Source organism: Dipodomys spectabilis, unplaced genomic scaffold, assembly GCF_019054845.1.
Source record: "Dipodomys spectabilis isolate Male_0828 unplaced genomic scaffold, ASM1905484v1 ptg000096l, whole genome shotgun sequence".
Lineage (NCBI taxonomy): Eukaryota > Metazoa > Chordata > Mammalia > Rodentia > Heteromyidae > Dipodomys > Dipodomys spectabilis.
The window spans coordinates 30565238-30582845 of NW_024870773.1; the positions used below are offsets into that span (position 1 = coordinate 30565238).

Sequence of the window (17608 nt, forward strand, 5' to 3'; positions counted from 1 at the left end):
CTTGTGTTAATAACCTCATTCATGAATTTTAATATATCATTTAAAATCTTTCTTAGCTAGATGCTTCTTTCTACTTGAGAGGCCTGGATCTAGAAGATCACAGTTCAAATCCAGCCCCGGTAGAGAAGTCCATGGGTCTCTATCTCCAATTAGCCAGAAAAAAAGTTGAGCTAGAATTATGGCTTAAGTAGTAGAGTGTCAGCCATGAACAAAAAAGCTGAGTGGGTGGAGGCCCTGATACCAGCAAACTCAAAACACACAAAAAACTTTATTAAAAGTTTCTTAGACAAACATAATTCCTCAATTTATGTTACCCATGTGGTAGATCAGAAGTCAAACACCTCTTTCTGCAAAGAAGCAGATAGCATTTGAGGCCACGTAGGCCTTAATAGTCTCTAGTACTGTTGTCAAATGAAAGTAGCCACAGATGACATGTAAATAAATGGGTACAAGTAGGTTCCAGTAAAAATTTCCAGGTTAAGCCCTAAGTTTGCTGAGCCCTGTCATAAAACTGGCAAATTGTAGAGACTGACTTTTTGTGTAATTTGTTTTTATGGAAATTTTCAACCAACATAAATATAGTCTATTCACCTCTTGTAGTCCTAGTACCTCTCATCAACAGTAATCAACTTTTTTTTTTTCTGAAATGATGTACGAGCTGAGAGAAACGTTAGATAGGTAGTACTCTTAAGTTGCACTGATAGTTTTGTGTGCTGGAGATGGAATCCAGGGCATCATGCCTGCTAGGCAAGCGCTCTACCATATAACTGTATTCCACTCACCCGGTTATAAAAATTTTATTGTTTCTTTAATTATACTTTTGCCATTGGTTTTCTTTGCAGATTTGCCTTTGCTTATACTGAGGGATATTTCATTATAATACCCATACCATTTCTTAAAACATTATTAAGTTATGTTTTTTGTTGTTGTGTGTTGGTTTTTTGTTTTGTTTTTGTTTGCCAGTCATGAGGCTTAAACTCAAGACCTAGGTGCTGTTCCTGAAGCTTGGTGTGCTAGCACTCTTCCACTTGAGACATAGTGCCACTTCTGGCTTGGAGCTAAGACTCTCACCAACTTTTCTAGCTGGGCTGGCTTCAAACTGTGATCCTCAGATCTCAGCTTCACTGAGTAGCTAGGATTACAGGCATGAGCCACTGGTGCCTGACCATCATTAACATTTTTATTGCTCTGTGTATACTAAGTAAAAACTTAGCTAACTTTTCATGAATAAAATTTTCATATAGCAAAGGGTATTTCTAGTACTATTTGTATAGTAACTACTAAAAGCATGAATTATTAATAATAATTAATGATACTAGGATTTGAACTCAGGACTTTTTGCCTACTAGGCAAGCTCTGTAAACATACCTTAATTGGAGACACATACACATAGGATATATAGGACACATAGGCTATATAGAAATATATCGTAGTGAACCCAAGAAAGTACCAAATATTTGCCTAATAACATGTTTTACAGAACCCAAACACAGCTGGAAAATTAGTCATCATTTTTTAAAAAAGATCTTTCCAATGCTAATTGTAGGACAGGACAGATCCTTTCTCTTCTTTCTGATTCTGTAATCTCATCTTTTGTTTCTCCATTGGAACAAAATTCACTTTCCTTCCTGTAACAGAAGTTTTAGGAGTAATTTAGAAAATGTACTTGTCAAAATTACAGTGCTTTGAAGAGTAAAAGTAAGATTGATCTTGTTTGAAATATTTTATATGTACTCTTGTCATAAAATAAATAATAACCTGCATTGAGAAAGTAAAATATATCATTTTCTTCCAGCATGATAATTTATGGATTATTCCTTCATCATTAGAATTATATGTCTACCTTTCTGCCTATATTACATTTTCATCATATCTAAAATGACTACCCCATTGTGAAAATTGGTCAAAAAAAGTGACGTAAATGAATTCTTAAAGCATAATTCCTATTTTAATGGTCTGAATTTGGTTTTGATCTTTCTTTAAAATACTCTGAGCTATGGAAAGCCCATGTCACAACTATTTGTCTTCTAGGTAATAACATGACAAGGCTATTCCCTAATTATTGATCAACATATGGGCTGATGATCCCATGCAGAGATAAACTAGTTTCTCCCACGCTCCCTTGTATTTCATCTGTCTTTCTAACAGGATAAGTGAAGAACCAGTTCTGAAACCTGCATTGCCCAGGTGGTGGGACAGAGCTGCTATTTTGGCCTTTAGAAGCTGAAGTAGTCTACCTTTCAGTGCTGGGTCAGGTAGTGATGGATGCTGCTGTCTCACCTGGTTAATGAAATCAGGTTTGATTGTCTGTTCAACCTGGTTCTCTTAGTATTATCTTAGGTCTGGCAGAATTTCTGCCCTGGAACTTCCAGAAATAGATCCAAAATTTTAATTCCATGAGTTTCTCCCTGACATCCAGCTGAAATTTCCTTAGTAATTGCTCATTCTTCTTTCTTTTGTCCCTCCCTGGTTTTGTTTTGTTCTTTTAAAACAGGTGTTATTCCCAGGAACACAGACATAAGGACTTAGGTCCAACCCTTTATCCTTCTCCTGGGAGAAAGCCCTTAATGTCCTTTGTTGCCATTTGGATCTTGTCTAACTCTTTCCATAGAACATTCTTATTTCCTAAAAATGACTTCTCCCTGGTTCTGCAGGTTGTCCTGCTTACATTGGTGATGCAAAGCCCCTTGAGCTGCTTTTATTTAGGAAGGGCTGTGACTTAGTTACCATGTAAGACAAAAAGTTCAGTGACATGGATGTCCAACTTTTACTACGAATGGTCCTGGTACTGCCAGAAAATGCTTTCAGTTGCATTGAAAGGCTTACGTGGGTGGGTTACCTTTTAGCCTTCTCACCACTTCTCTGTTTTAGGTGAAAGTTTTGATTATTCTGCTTCTTCGATTATATAATATATATGCATATATATTATTTGGAACAAAATGATTTGATACGAATTCTTTTGTTGAGATAAAACTGGAAACCAGTTAGAGATTTTTCTAATGGAAATAGACAAAAATCTAATGAGTATGGAGAAAATTAAAGTTAACAATGGTCATTATATATTTGCTATCCACATTCAAGTCCTCATCATTGGATAAAGAAAAATAACCCCAGTGTTATCCACAAAGCATAGATACTCAGGTACGTGATTTCTGCCTACCTCTAACATGTTTGTTTTTGTTTTTGTAAACCCTCTAAGGCTCCCCCAGCAGAGATGTGGGACCTTCTCTGGGTCTGAAGAAGTCAAGCTCATTAGAAAGTCTGCAGACAGCTGTTGCTGAAGTGACTCTGAATGGGGACATTCCTTTCCATCGACCACGGCCACGGATCATCAGAGGAAGAGGTTGCAATGAGAGCTTTAGAGCTGCCATTGATAAGTCTTATGATAAACCGGTGGTAGATGATGATGATGAAGGCATGGAGACTTGTAAGTCCACAGGGGCTGAAGGAACAGCACTTTAAAGATGCTCCTTAGAGCAATGATTCTCAAAGTGTCTTCCAGGGGCACTGAGGGCTTCAAGGGGATCTCTGAGGTCTGACATGTTTTCACAGCAAGAAGATAATCTTTTCCCTTGTACCATCATTCTGTTGTATGTAGAAGGATTTTCTATTTTGGGTACGGTCGTGGGCCTAAACTCTGAGCCTGGGCGCTGCCCCTCAGCTCTTCAGCTCAAGGCTAGCACTCTACCACTTGAGCCACAGCGCCACTTCCGGGTTTTTTTTGCTTATGGGTGCTGAGGAATCGAACCCAGGGCCTTAAGCATGCAAGGCAAGTGCTTTACCACTGAGCCACCTTCCCAGCCCCTGTAGAGGGATTTTCTAGAGGCCACAGGCCTTGTGGCATGCGTAAGATTGAACGCAGAGTAGATAGGAGAATCCACCTTTGTGTGTGTGTGTGTGTGTGTGTGAGAGAGAGGGGGGGGGGTTTACTATATAATGAGAGCTGGCCTTGAACTTACAATCCACTTGCCTCAGCCTCCCAAGTACTGAGATTAGAGTTGTGTATCACTATTTCCAATTAGAATTGATCTTTTCAGCGAATAGTAAAATTTTTAAAGCGAATTTAAATTTCTTTGGGAAAAATAAGGATTTTTTTTAATGTGTGATAGAATTTAATTTGTCACCATGACATTTATTTGTTATTTATGTTTCACAAAGTCATTTATATTTTACAACTCTCTGAGTTTTCAACATACTCAGTACATATTGATAGGTACAATTCATATTTCAAAAATATTATTTGGAGGCCTCAATAATTTGTAGGCAGGTGAAGTTATTTTTAGACCAGAATATTTGAAAACTACTGCTGTGTAGTGTCTATCAGGTGGTATAGGCAATTAATATATGTAATAGTTTTGTGATCTTGTAAATGTGTGCATGTATACATATATATAATTCATATCTGTAATATATATCTATAATCTCTGTATATATAAAATATGTAATATGATACATGCTATATATTATATGTATTATATATGATATATATATATTGTATATGATATATTACATATTATATTAGTAACCCCTAATAATACATATATACATTATATATAATATTAGGAGTTACTCAATTTTCTTGAACCAGATTAGCAGGATCTATTTGTAGATGTATGTGTGTTTCCAAACCCAAACAGTTTTAACTAAGCTTACTGAAAGTCAAAGGTTACTATGAATGAATTATATGTTTTTCCATGGTCTATTGAGGAAAATACACTGTTTATAAATATGAGTGAATTATTCTTCATGGGGTTATCTTCATATTTAAACACTTATTTTTATAAAAATGGCCTTCTTGCCAGATGCTGGTGGCTCATACCTGTAATGCTAGCTACTTAGGAGACTGAGATCCTAGGATTGCATTTCAAAATCAAGCAAGAAAGTCTATGAGACTCTTATCTCCACTTAACTACCCAAAAAAGCCAGAAGTGGAGCTGTGACTCTTGTGGTAGAATGCTACCCTTGAGCAAAAAATGTTAAAAAAAAAGAAAAGAGCTCAGGGACAGTACACACACACACACACACACACACACACACACACACACACACACACACACACACACACGCCATTCAAAATAAAAATAGTAAAAACATGTATTCATGATACATTCATAATATTCTTATTTTAGAATGTTCTTCATAATATTCATTAGAAGAGCAAGATAGCAATTCAAATGGCAAAAATCGCTAATGAGCTTACATTAGTCAGAACTGCTCATTTATATTTTAGTTTTTTGCTTTACCTATTTTTATTAGTGTGGGATAACTGTACAAGTAATGGGCTTCCTTAGGATATTTTCATAAGAGGATATTTTCATAATGGATACAGTGTACTTTGATCAGACATACCACCATTACTCTCTTAAATTTCTAAAAATTTTGAATTAGCATACATCATATCATGAGGGAGGGTCATTGTTCCGTTTATGTATTCTAGGTACATTCAACAACTTTATCACCACCACCCCTTTCTCTTTTCACTCCTCCTTCTGCCTTCTGCCTTTGTCCAATCATGTTTGGTGGGAATCAGTACAGATGGGTCTCCAAAAACTAAAAATAGACCTACCTTCTGCCCTGCCATGTCAGGGATATATGCAGGAATATAGCTCAATATATAAGAAACATGCCTGCATATAAAATTTTTAGCTTTTCAATGACACACACAGCTCTCTACCCATCTACCTGCTTCCTGTGAGAAAAGTTCAAAGCCCTACAGACTGAAGTTAGAGCAGAGACTAGAGATAATTTATTTGAATTGAAAATGACTTGCCTTTTCTCATTGGGTAGACCATTTTCCTAAGGAATATTGTGGTGGAGAAGAAAAGTTTTAAATAAAGAACAGGTTCCAAGGAATTCTAAAGCAATATTATGTAATTGTGCCTATAACATATAATGAGTTAGGGAAGATGAACATTTCTTCCATAATGTAATATGTGAAAGGAAACTTGGAAGAGGATTGGTACACTGCACCCCCACCCCATCGAATTTCCTGTCTAAATCTGGACAGTTTCTTCGCTATAATCAGCCAATGATTTCAAATATATGCAGCCTATTATTGCCAGATGAAGAACATATTTCCGATTTTAGCTGCCAAGCCTTTTCTCCAAGATTCTGAGTCATATGATGTTTTGGCCATGCTGAGATTTCTTCCATTGCACTAATGGTTTTTGCCATCCTGACCAGTCCTCCTTGATGCTTAGGGATTTTAATTCTGTCTGCTCAGAGAGAAAACTTAATTGTAAGAATACAGTGCTTTCACTCTTCAACATATTTTTAACAGTCTATCAGTTAGAATGCTTTAGAATATTTTCTCATTCTGTTTAAAATGTTATTTTAATCCCTTTATAATTCAGTTTCCTCTTACATCACTCATTTCAAATGCAACAAAAGATGGAATATATATGAATGCAAGGCACACTCTGTGATAGTCAGCTTTGTGTTATAATAAAGTTTTATTTAGCTCCTGGTTCTGGAGGTTGCAGTCCTAGATCACACAGCTGCCTGGGGTGGGGAGTTTGTGTTGGACAACATGCTCACATTATGAGGAAGACTGGATACTGGGGTCTGCAATCCCTTACAAGGTCACCCAGTGACCTCCTGCTACACTTGATCTCACAAAGGCTCCCCACTGCAAACAAATAACTGCACCCCTGAGACCAGGGACCTTTGGGGAATACCCATGGAAGCTATAGTAGTTGTTAATTCTGTGTGTCAGCCTCTGTAGTTCATACCAGTATGGTCACCTGCTCTTATTCTTGAATAAATGGTTTCCTTTTAAAAATGAGAAAGTAGCACACTGAAATTTATTGGTGTGCCTTTCTTCAAGAGAAAAATAAGTAAATCAACAAAGGCAGAGTTCTGGACATGGGCAGGTGCACCTGCTACCACAGGATTCCACAGCTCTCAAAAGTCCTGCCACTAATACTAACTTTCAGAGCACTCTGCTGAACTTTTCATTTGGCAAATGAAAAGCAAGTACTGTGAATTTCAAATGTTTGAGGTTTCAATTGTCCAAATTGGATGAACAGATGGAGCAGGCGCCACAATGAGGTTTCAGTGGCCTGTATACTCTTGCACTTTCTTGTAACCAAGTTGAGATTTGGGTCAAGCTCCTTCATCCTCTGGAACTTTAATTTTTCCCTCTGGGAAAATAAAGGCTCAGAGACCTAAATCACTGACTTTGAAACTGTGTTGTGACCTGTGGTGTAGGAGTGGGAAGGTCCCCAGCACCACCCACCCCCCTCCTGTCCTCCACCGCTGCAATTGCTTTTGGAATCAGTGTTATAAATTCTTTTTAAAATGAATTATAGATTTTAAAGACATTGGTTTGCTGGTTTCAGGAAGAAATTTATCAGGTTCTGAAATACATGTCCTGATAGTTTCTGAGGTCTCTTAGTGTTAACATCCTCTGATCTTCTATACCCATTTATTTACTCATCTCCCTCCTGCCTTCTAACTCCTGGAACCTTCTCTGAGGTCCATGGAGGAAGACAGTCTCACGTCTATTCCAGTCCTGCCTTTCTGGGCACAGGGGGTTAGCAAATCACAGGATTTGTGAATGTCTGTCTACTTCAGGTAGTGAGCAAACTCCTAGGCACTGTGGATGTGTGACAACATAAGAGGGTACAGAGAAAGATTTCAATGAGTCTCAGCTTGGCAGGGCAAAGTATTTAACTGCACCTGTTGCATACCATGTCAAACGTGGCATATCTAGACCTTCAGTATCTCAGCAAAACTTTTGTGTTTCTTACTGACAAAAAGATAAGCCAAGTACTGATGGCTCATGCCTGTAATGGTAGCTCCTCAAGAGGCAGATCTGAGGATTGCAATTCAAAGCCAGCCTGGGCAGGAAAGTCTATGAGAGACGCTTATATTCAATAAACTAGTAAAACAATAAATAACAGAAATGGAGCTGTGGCTCAAGTGGTAGGGCATTAGCCTGGGACAAAAGAAACTCAGTAATAGAGCTCAAGCCTGAGCCTGAGTTCAGGCCCCAGAACTGGCGCCAAAAAAAAAAAAAAAAAATCAAAGTGGAATCACTGCTGATGTCATGAGACTGTTACTTTATGTCGTTAGACGCAGAATGGCTTCTCATGCCCACAGTTGTGACAAAGGCCACTGGGTTGCTTAGCTTCTCTTGGACTGTTGTGGAAAGAGGACCATTGTACTAGTAGACAAATCTGTTGTCAGACATGACAATCAGCATATAGAGTGATGTGTAAACTGGGTAAAGATGATTGAGGTTGAAAAGGGAGAGCTAGAGGAACAGAGGGAGGGAGGAAGGAAGGGAGGGGGAAAGAAAGGGAAAGGTCAGGGGAAGGAGAAAGGGAAAGGGAAAGGAGGAAATGAGGGAGGGAGACTGGTGATTTCCCGGCTCATACAGTCTCCTGCATTCACTTCTCTCTTTATGAGGAAAACACGTGCAGAGGCATGGTTGATTGTGCTTGTCAGCTGGGTTGAGCACCTCCCCAGTGAGTAGATTTCATGGCTCTGAACAGGCTTGCCTCTCTCTGCAGTGTTGAAATCATGGCATAGGCACAGCGCTGGGGGCCAAGAGACTGGGGCGGGATCTGTGTGATATCTGGTATCTGTCATCTTCTGTAGCACTTACGTTCTTCCTGCAGAGATGGCAGAAGCCAGCGTTTTTGTCTCTCATTTAATCCATCTGGCCTCTCCATGTTGTGTGTGTCTGTCTGGATCAAGATGGAGCTTTGTATGTGGGAGCCATTATCTCTGAGGCCCTACCTGTGTTTGACAGGTCAGAGCATCTACAATCTGCTCCTTCTTCTATGCAAATTACACACCCAGCCTAGGGCTCAGCAAGCAGCTTCTGCTTCCCCATCATAAATCAGTGACTGTTGCTACCAGGAAAATGCAAGCAATAACGTTGCCTTGTTTCCCTACTTAAAAATACTGAGTACCAAGGTTTTGAGTTTTTTTCTATAATTAAAAGTTGCCACTAATTATAAGCCCTGTTATTAATTTACTAACAGCTTCTTGTTGGAGGAAATAAAACACAAAAGAACCATAAATCTCCTAGTAACTGTGCTTTCTGATTCTAAGATAGAACAAATCCAGAATTGTGAATGTGAACAAGCTTTGCAAAATTGAGACTTCGCTTTTGTGTAGTTTGACTTCTTTACATGTAGAGTACTTCCTAGGAAATAAAACATATTGCTCTAAAATATGCATACTTTAGATTTGCAGTACAAAAAAACTTTGCATTATTACATCATGTAATATGAAAGCTGCTAGAGCAATTTCTAGTTTTATTAGCTATACAATAACAAATTGCATTTGATAACTCAGATTTCTTCCTGTCCAGCATTTTGCCTCTTTAGAAACTTCTCATCGCCACCATCTAGTTGAGCAACTGTAAGCTCAGAGTACAATGAAAAAAAAATCTAAAGTATTTGAGTCGTAGACACCTTGGTTATATCCATGTTTAGAGAGAGATGTTTTTAACTATTTGACCAAGATTACATCCTCAAACTAGATATTAGAACACATGTTTTCTCACGTGTACTTCTGTGATTTTTTTCTAGAATATTAAATTTCCAAGTGGGAAAGGCCCCGTTAATGCATTTAGGCGTGTGCTCATGAGTCCTGGCACTTGTCATTTGACTCTTAGGCTCTAAGTTCCTGAGTTGTCAGAAGCTGACTTAGGCTGCTAAGCCAGCTTCTGAGAAACCCCATGATTAAGTGTCCTTGTAGCAGTACAGATTGTCATGGCAACAGAGGGAAAGCCAGCCTAGGTGGAATTAGGGATGGAGAAAGAGCTGGAGGGGATGGATGGTTCCCAGACAGGTACCAACTATTGCTTGACTGCTGTTGCTTCAGAGCCTTCTGACAGGTTAGAGAGGGGGCTATCTGGGTTATAAGCTGTCTTAGGTTTGTGTGTAATGTCCTGCTGAGCACACAGAAAGAATGAGGTTTAAGATGTAGACAGAGCCAGATATAGTGGCTCAGGCCTGTAACCCAAAGTACTTAGGTGGCAAAGGTAAGTTCAGGGTTACCAGTCACCTAAGGTGGGTTGGGGGGATTAATGAGGGGATTAAAGAATAAACCAAGAATGAGGGAGTGTGCCTGTAATCACTGCAACATAGGAGGCATAGGTAAGGGGATTTGGGGTTGAAACCACTTCCAAGCAAAGGTAAAAGCTCCTGTTTGAAAAGAAACTAAAAAAAAGAAAAAAGCTGGAGTTGTGGCATAAAACACCTGCGAAGCAAGCATAAGACTGGGGTTCAAACTCTTAATACCAGGAAACAGGGGGCGGGGGGGTGGAGGGTGAGGGGTAGTTTGAATGATGTGCCATTTATCCTACTGATCTTTAAAAGCATTAAAAAAAATTCAAGTGAACCAGTAGGACTGCTGTGGTCATGATGCAGATGGGTTATGGGAAAAGGATATCAAGTAGCAATATTGGGGACAGGATTACTCATCGTGAGGTGAGGAAGGTGTTTAGTAATGCCAGAGACACAGAAGAGCCTGTGTTGACATGCTCAGCAAATACCTGTAGAGGTGGCCAGTGCATATGCTGGTGATGGCCTCTCCCATTAGCACTGCCAATTAGCACATTTAGATCTTAGCATTCTCATCCCTGTGTGTACGCCTTTTATTACCAAGATTTCATTATGCTCCTGAAATCTCACGCCTTTCCTCTTTCTAGTCCACCTCGAGCCCTTGTTATTTAAACACTCAAGTATCCTTAAGGACCACCGGACTGGTCTTATGCCTGAAGGGAGTCACAGGAAGTGGCTGCTCACACTCTCTTTCTCACCCCTACCAGCTGTAGAGCTCATTCCTACCCACACTGTGCAGTCTCCTGACCAGGCCTGCTACCTTGCCTGTGTCTGCCACACTGCCTTCTTTCTTCCTTTTTCAGAACCTTTTTCCTGAGCCATCAAGTTTTCCCTTGGCTTTTGGGAGACAGACATTCTGACTTCTCAAAAAGAAAGAATATTTGTAACTTTTCTCTATTGTTATCGCATCTATACATTTTTATACTATTGTTTTTTTACTTAAAAGAGTTTGAGCACAGTGGCCTAGAATCTCATTTTTGCTGCAGTAAATATTGTGTATGCTGTCACAGTGTACAGGAGTGTAGCCCACTACTTGGTTAAAATAAGCTTTTATATGGCAATTCTAGTTTTGGAGTTTAAGTGCTACCATATTGGTTCTATGAGAATTGTTGGAAGGAAAAACCATGTGGAACTTTCTACCAGTAGATAACTTGCCCAGAGACCATCGTTTAAATAGAAAATCCACTGGAAACCAAAAGCAAATTTGCAAGGGATTGCTAGGAGTCAGTTGTTCATGTGTGTAGTCCTAGCTACTCAGTAGGCCAAGACCTGGAGGATCTAGGTTTAAAGTTAGCCTGGAAAAAATAGCGTGCCAGATTCCACCTCCAATTATCACATGGAGACATGGCTCAAGTAGTAGAGCACTAACAGCTAGCAAGCAAGCTGAATAAGTGTGAGGCCCCTGAGTTCAAACCCCTTAACCTGAGGGTGAGGGGAAATTGTGCAAAAATGTACAAAATTGAGGATGTGATCATCATATGTGTGTTCTGCAGGGCACAGTAGGAGAGGAGGATGGCTCTGATAACAGGTGAAATCCTATTAGGATATTTGTGAACTCTTTACCTACTTCACATGGGAGATGGATAAGAAATGGTTAGACAAAGTGAAAATGAAGGATGTTTTGCTAGTAAATCTTAGACTTTGGGGAATAATCTTAGACTTTTGTCTATCCACATACACTGAAATTTTTTCTTGAGGAAAATAATTTTTTATGTAAGTAACGTGTTTTTAGAGTAGAATTTTTGTTTTGTGATTCATCTACTCAAAACTTCCTCTAGTGGTGAAGACCTCGCTCTGGTAACACTCCAAATTGTCACATGGTTCATTCATGGTCTTACTCATTTCTTTATTATATGAGTTACTTTTCCTGTACCACATCTTGTAGATATATTTGCTTCTTTGATCTTCATGTTTCATGGCTGACTTATATGCGTGTATAGATTTTTTTTTTTGTGGATTTTCATTAAAAGCAAAGTGTAAGCCTTGCCAAGAGCTTCACATTCTAATGTTAAAAGTCAGAGTCCAGAATGGCAGATTCTGTTACTCTCCACCATCTGTGTTACTAGCTGTTCATTTCCTATATTTTTTTTTCTGTTCTCAGCATTAAAGTATTGAACTTAAATAAGAAGCCAAAGTACTACTTTTGTCCCTACCATTGCTTACTTCCTACTGAAGACTTTGCAGTTGCTGGGTGTCCAGTTCTCATCAGATTTTTATTGCAATGTTCTTTTACCTAGCACTCAGTAATAGAAATCAGTTGGTGGCAAGTGGATTTGTAAAGTGCAGTGAAATTTCCCATTGGTAATTTAACTGATTTTCAGACAATAGCTCCTGAAGATTGAGTCATTCTATGTGATATATCCTGTCCCCCATTTGGGTGCTTTCAGCTACACTTAATAGAAAATCCAACTCAGAACAATTTACATGATAGGAAATACAGTGTTTTATGTAGCTGGATTGTAGAGTTGGGCAGATCTAAGTTTTGTTTACTTATTCCACAGCCTAAGCGTGGTATCAAATACCCAATCTCTTTCTACCTCTTCTGCTCCACCTTTCATAGTTCAACTCATGCTTGGGTAGTTCCAGAGCTTAGAGCTCAGCGAAGTTTTCCTTTCTTGTTGGAAATTGGTCATTGTTTCAGACATAGAAAGTATGTATTCAGTATGATAGATCAGTATCAGTCAGCCTAATGACCTTGGACTGATACATCACAGGACACTGCATCCATAAGTTGGTTTAAACTTAATAATGTTCTTTTACCTAGAACCAGTAACACAAAGTATTATTGGAAGAAGAAAAGAAAATGCATTTTGGAGAAGCAATCAACAGATCCTTACAAACCAATGATCAATTACTACTTCTCAATAGGGAAAAAAATGACTGATGACCATATATTTTGGAGACAACTTTTAATAGTAAATGTCATGACTAGATAGGCACTTTATATATGGTACAAGCTTCAGAACTTGGGATTTTAAATAAAATACAATGTCACTTTCCCCATAATCATGAACACATAAGTGCCCAATCTTCTCCAAACTTCTTGGTGACCCAGTCCTAACATGATACCTTTTAGAATTGAGTAGCTTAATTTGTAATGCAGACTTGAATTTTAATTGAGCTACATTTGCATCTGTTGAAAACATGGTAATTAGGTATGTCTTAATTGCAGAATGACTGTGCTGCACTAAAGAGAAATAAGCAGCTTCATGCTTTACCTTCATTACAAAAAGAATCTTGAAGGTACCTGTCTTTATAGGTGATCGCATGGAAGAAGAGCTGAAAGTTCAATGCACAGAGCAGGTTAAAACGGGCAGAAATTTTAGAAATAGGTATTTCTATTTGTTTAGGAGGAGATAATCATCTTCCTTTGTTCAGGCTCTCTGAAAAAGGAAAGCAAATAATATGTAAAGAGCAGAACTAAAGTAGAAAACATCAAAATTTATGTGGCATTTAGATAGTAAATTATCTAAATGTAAGCATACGATTAGTTTTTGCATTATAATTTACTATATGAACACAGTACATCAAGTCATTTACTGATGTATCACTATTTACTTTTCTTAGTTAAATATTCTTCACATGAGTATTTTGTATTTTCTTAGATTAAGGGAATAAGAATATTTCACAGCCATTTTTTTTATAGAGCAGTACTACAAGTACAATGATTGGCTTTAAAACTTACAGCCAAACTAATGTATCAGTGACTTTGAGTTTATATAATTTCAAATATTAAGCATATGCAACCAATTTCTTTGAGCTTTTATAAACCACTTAATTTTTGCACAGGGACATGATATAGTGAGAAATTCTTATTGTTAGCTCTCCAATAATTTCTAAGTTCGAAGCATATATAGTGTGATACTTTAAAGGAACATCTTATGTTTGTACATATGAAGCTCCATATTGCTAAATATTTTTAATTAGTTGGCATTCAGTGGGACTAGTTAGATCAGTATACCCCCAATAGAGTTCCTTTGATGATGTAGTATCTAAATTAGAATGTTCAGAACAAGCATAAAGAATTCTCAGATGTGCAAGTATCATTTTAAACATCCACTTGCTTGGGGCAGTAAAGTGAGGTAGGAGTTTTCATTTTATAAAATGAGGTTACAAAGCCCAAAGTTACTAAATGATTTAATACTTTCTCGTTTCATCCAATTTAGAAAATAAGTTGCATTACATACACCAGAAAATTATTGTGAATTTGAAAAGAATTGGCAAACAACACAACTTCAGCATATAGTGAGTTGTGAAGGCAATGCATTTATTCTGTTACTGAGCCAAGAGCAGACATATGCCCCTTGAACTTCTGCCAAAACTATTAGGCAGAAAACTCACAGAATTGCTACTGATATTTCCATTCATGATTTATGATAATGGTTGCTGTGGATGACTAAGTCATTTACATTTATTGAGCTCCTGTTTTTGTTTATAGTTGCAGACATTGTAAAGGGTCATAAAACCCATCAGATGATACATAAAGCACTAACAATAAGAGGATAAAATTATTCGAGGAACTGATTCAAGGTAAACCAAGCACAGTGGGTAGTGCAGTCCTGGTATTACTATTGTTGGGTTGTGGTTAGGCTTATCAGACCTGAATAGAGCAGAGGGGCAGGTATGTTCTAAAGACAGGTGGATGGTGGTATGCAGAAACTAGATAAAAACACATTTAGAACTTGTTGGCCAGGTATACCAGTTGTCTTTCATTTCAGTAGGCATTCCTTTGCAGCTATAATTTTCCTGATAGTCCTTTTTAGAGGAACTTATGTAATGGATAAGATGTTATAGGAGAAGTGCAATAATAGAGAGCTATTCAAATGTAAATAAAAAACTGATTCCATGAAGAAACTGTAGAACATTCACTAGCCTCTGTACAGCTTATTTGAGTATACAAGTAGACCTATGTTTTTGGAACTTCTGAAAATATTACCTTGAATTTGAGGTCATGCCCAAAAGGGTTGGTATCATGATCTCCAAGCAGTTAGGATAAAGCCATGTTTGCTTAAGCTATATTTGCATTCTTTCATGGAGCTCTCATTTAAAAAAAAACAAACAAACAACTACACATAATTAACAAGCCTCTGGGCCAGCTGGCCAGGTTATTCTTTCCCTGCTCTGTGTAGAGCACATGAAATGACTGCTTTAATTCAGAATTATTTGTATAGCTTTGCATTCTCCCTATGTCCATCTGAAAGTACGGGCTTACTCTAACCCACTTATTAATATTATTACTATTATTTATTGCTATTATAATGACTTATTATTATCACAATTACTATTTGTATATTAATAGGAAGGGAAATAAGCACATTTTCAGAGCCCCCATATCTTTTGGAGGAGGAAGGTGGGTTATTATTAGATAACCTGAATATGGGAGGAGGCCAGCCTTTCTAAAGTTATTCCTTTTACTAGTCTAGAGTCCACAGTACACATTTGATCTTTCTGAGTGATTTCATCGATCTGAGCTAGAAGTCACAAGCATTAAATGACCACACAGGATTGACAATAAGGTTTTAAAATGCAGTGCTTACTCCTGGAACTATCTTCTGGGCAGACTGTGTGGTGACTGGATGACAGATTACCCAGATCCATGCTGTGTGAAGCGTGGAATTGAGCAGTCACAAGCAGAGTTGATCAAAGAACTAAATAAAGGTCTTGTTGAAGTACAACTGTGCAGTGAGGTCACAGTGAATGTAGCAGCCTCAGATTGTGAGGAAACCACTTCCAAATGGAAGAAGGTAGACTGAACGACCTCCAGAGAACCTTCCAGATTTAGACAATAATGCTCTTACTCTCTGGCTGTACCTAGGGCATGACCTCCTGGAATAAATATACATTGACTCATGTATGTAATCAAATGTGTCAAGAAAAAGAATTCTGAACTTTTTTTTTTTTTTTGCTAAATACCTGGCATCTTTACGGAAAAACATAGAGCCGTCTTACTTATCACCACTGTGCCCTCATTTAATAATTTCTTTTCTAATATTGAGGGTTTTAATAGCAAATGCCTAATACTGATCAGCATTGTCTTTGCTGATTTCATATCCTTGCTACAATTTACTGGTAATTCAAGTGCTCCTTGGCTGGTAGACAGGCAAGACAGGACTTTACTTAAAGATAAATTAACTTGGTTTGGAGGTCAGTTCTTGCAAAAGATTGAGTTGAAGCCTGACTATCCTATTTGGTTCTATATACTAGAACTTCGGAAACGCTCAGAAACACATACTTAATTTGTTGACTCTGGAAAGAAATGACTTTGGAAATGTAGGGAATAGTCTGAAGCTCTCATAATTTTTATTGTATCTGGAAGAACAATTTTATATGACCAACTTCAGAACAGGTTCATGTGGACATTTGTGCTTCTTAATAGAGAAATTCCTAAAATTCTTTCAGTAAGTAGAAGCTTTATATAGTTGCTTGTGAGTCTTTCAGTGAAAACCACCATTTGGAGCATTGGAAGTACCCTTGGACTACATGCTTGAAGTGTTAACGAATGGAACATTCTTATCACTAGTCTTTATCTGTAAAGATGGAAGGATTGTAGTATTGATTTACTGGTTTTCATGACTCCATCTGCCTCTGTTCAGCTGCCATTGTGACCTGGGTATATAAAATGTGGAGCAGTAGAATACAGCGTGTATAATAGTGGCATTACTTTAGATGTGGGCCTAATGCAGTAATCCTATAAAATCATGTTCTAGTAGCCAGGAGGATCTTTTGCAGTAATCCACTTGTGTGTGCACAGATCATACCTTGACATACCAAAATACCTGGAGAGAGAAGTCCTCATGCTGATTTTGGTGAGGGGTATAGTTTAGCATATTGAGGAATCAGACTATATCTTCACTATCCTTAACCAAGAAGAAAACCTGTGTGGAGAGGGCTGTGTGTTCCCTTTCTTTTCATTTTGCACACACAAAGCTCATGGTCCTGAAGGGTACGTGCTGCATGAGGAAGTATCACCACTTCTCCTGCAGCACACACTTGCTGGAAAGGGACTTAATGTCAATATTGCATCCACTCCCTCTTGTCCTTGGTGCTTAAACCAGGTTTTTAGACTCCAGGCTCAAAGTTAGGTCCATCCACTTGCCCCCATATGCCACATAAAAAGGCACGGTTAAAAAACAGAGAAAAGAGATGTATGGCATGGCAGCCATAGGAAGACAGCACTTAGTATACATCGGCCGTCTTCAGAGGTGTAGACATTGGCTTCAGGTTAAATAGGGAGAATTAAGGGCAGGGAATGAGAAAGGGCAGTTACAACAGTACCAGTTACAGGTGTGTGGCCTCTGGGGTCATTATCTCAGTCTTTGGAGGAGTTTCAGAGAAGTTATCACTTTGTTCCTGGAAGAGAGCAGGAACAAGATGGTTTCCTGAGTTGGGGGCTGAGTTTAAGATGTTAAGAAGAAGGAATTTCCAGTGTCAGGGGGAGGTTTGCCTTTCACATAAGGTGTTTATCAATGCATTTTTATCTGTTCTGCAAACAAGGTGACTGCAAAGAGGCTACAGCTGAAAATAGT

General features: G+C 38.3%; 1 protein-coding gene across 10 annotated transcripts in view; it reads left to right on the top strand.

The window, feature by feature from the left end:
• Pard3 (par-3 family cell polarity regulator) overlaps window positions 1–17608 on the top strand; it is a 636430-nt gene that overhangs the window by 414854 nt on the left and 203968 nt on the right. For all 10 annotated transcript variants that reach the window (XM_042685969.1, XM_042685972.1, XM_042685970.1 and 7 more), the window contains one exon: window positions 3200–3427. In XM_042685969.1, the coding sequence (XP_042541903.1) occupies window positions 3200–3427 (228 nt within the window). The remainder of the gene's footprint in view (window positions 1–3199; window positions 3428–17608) is intronic.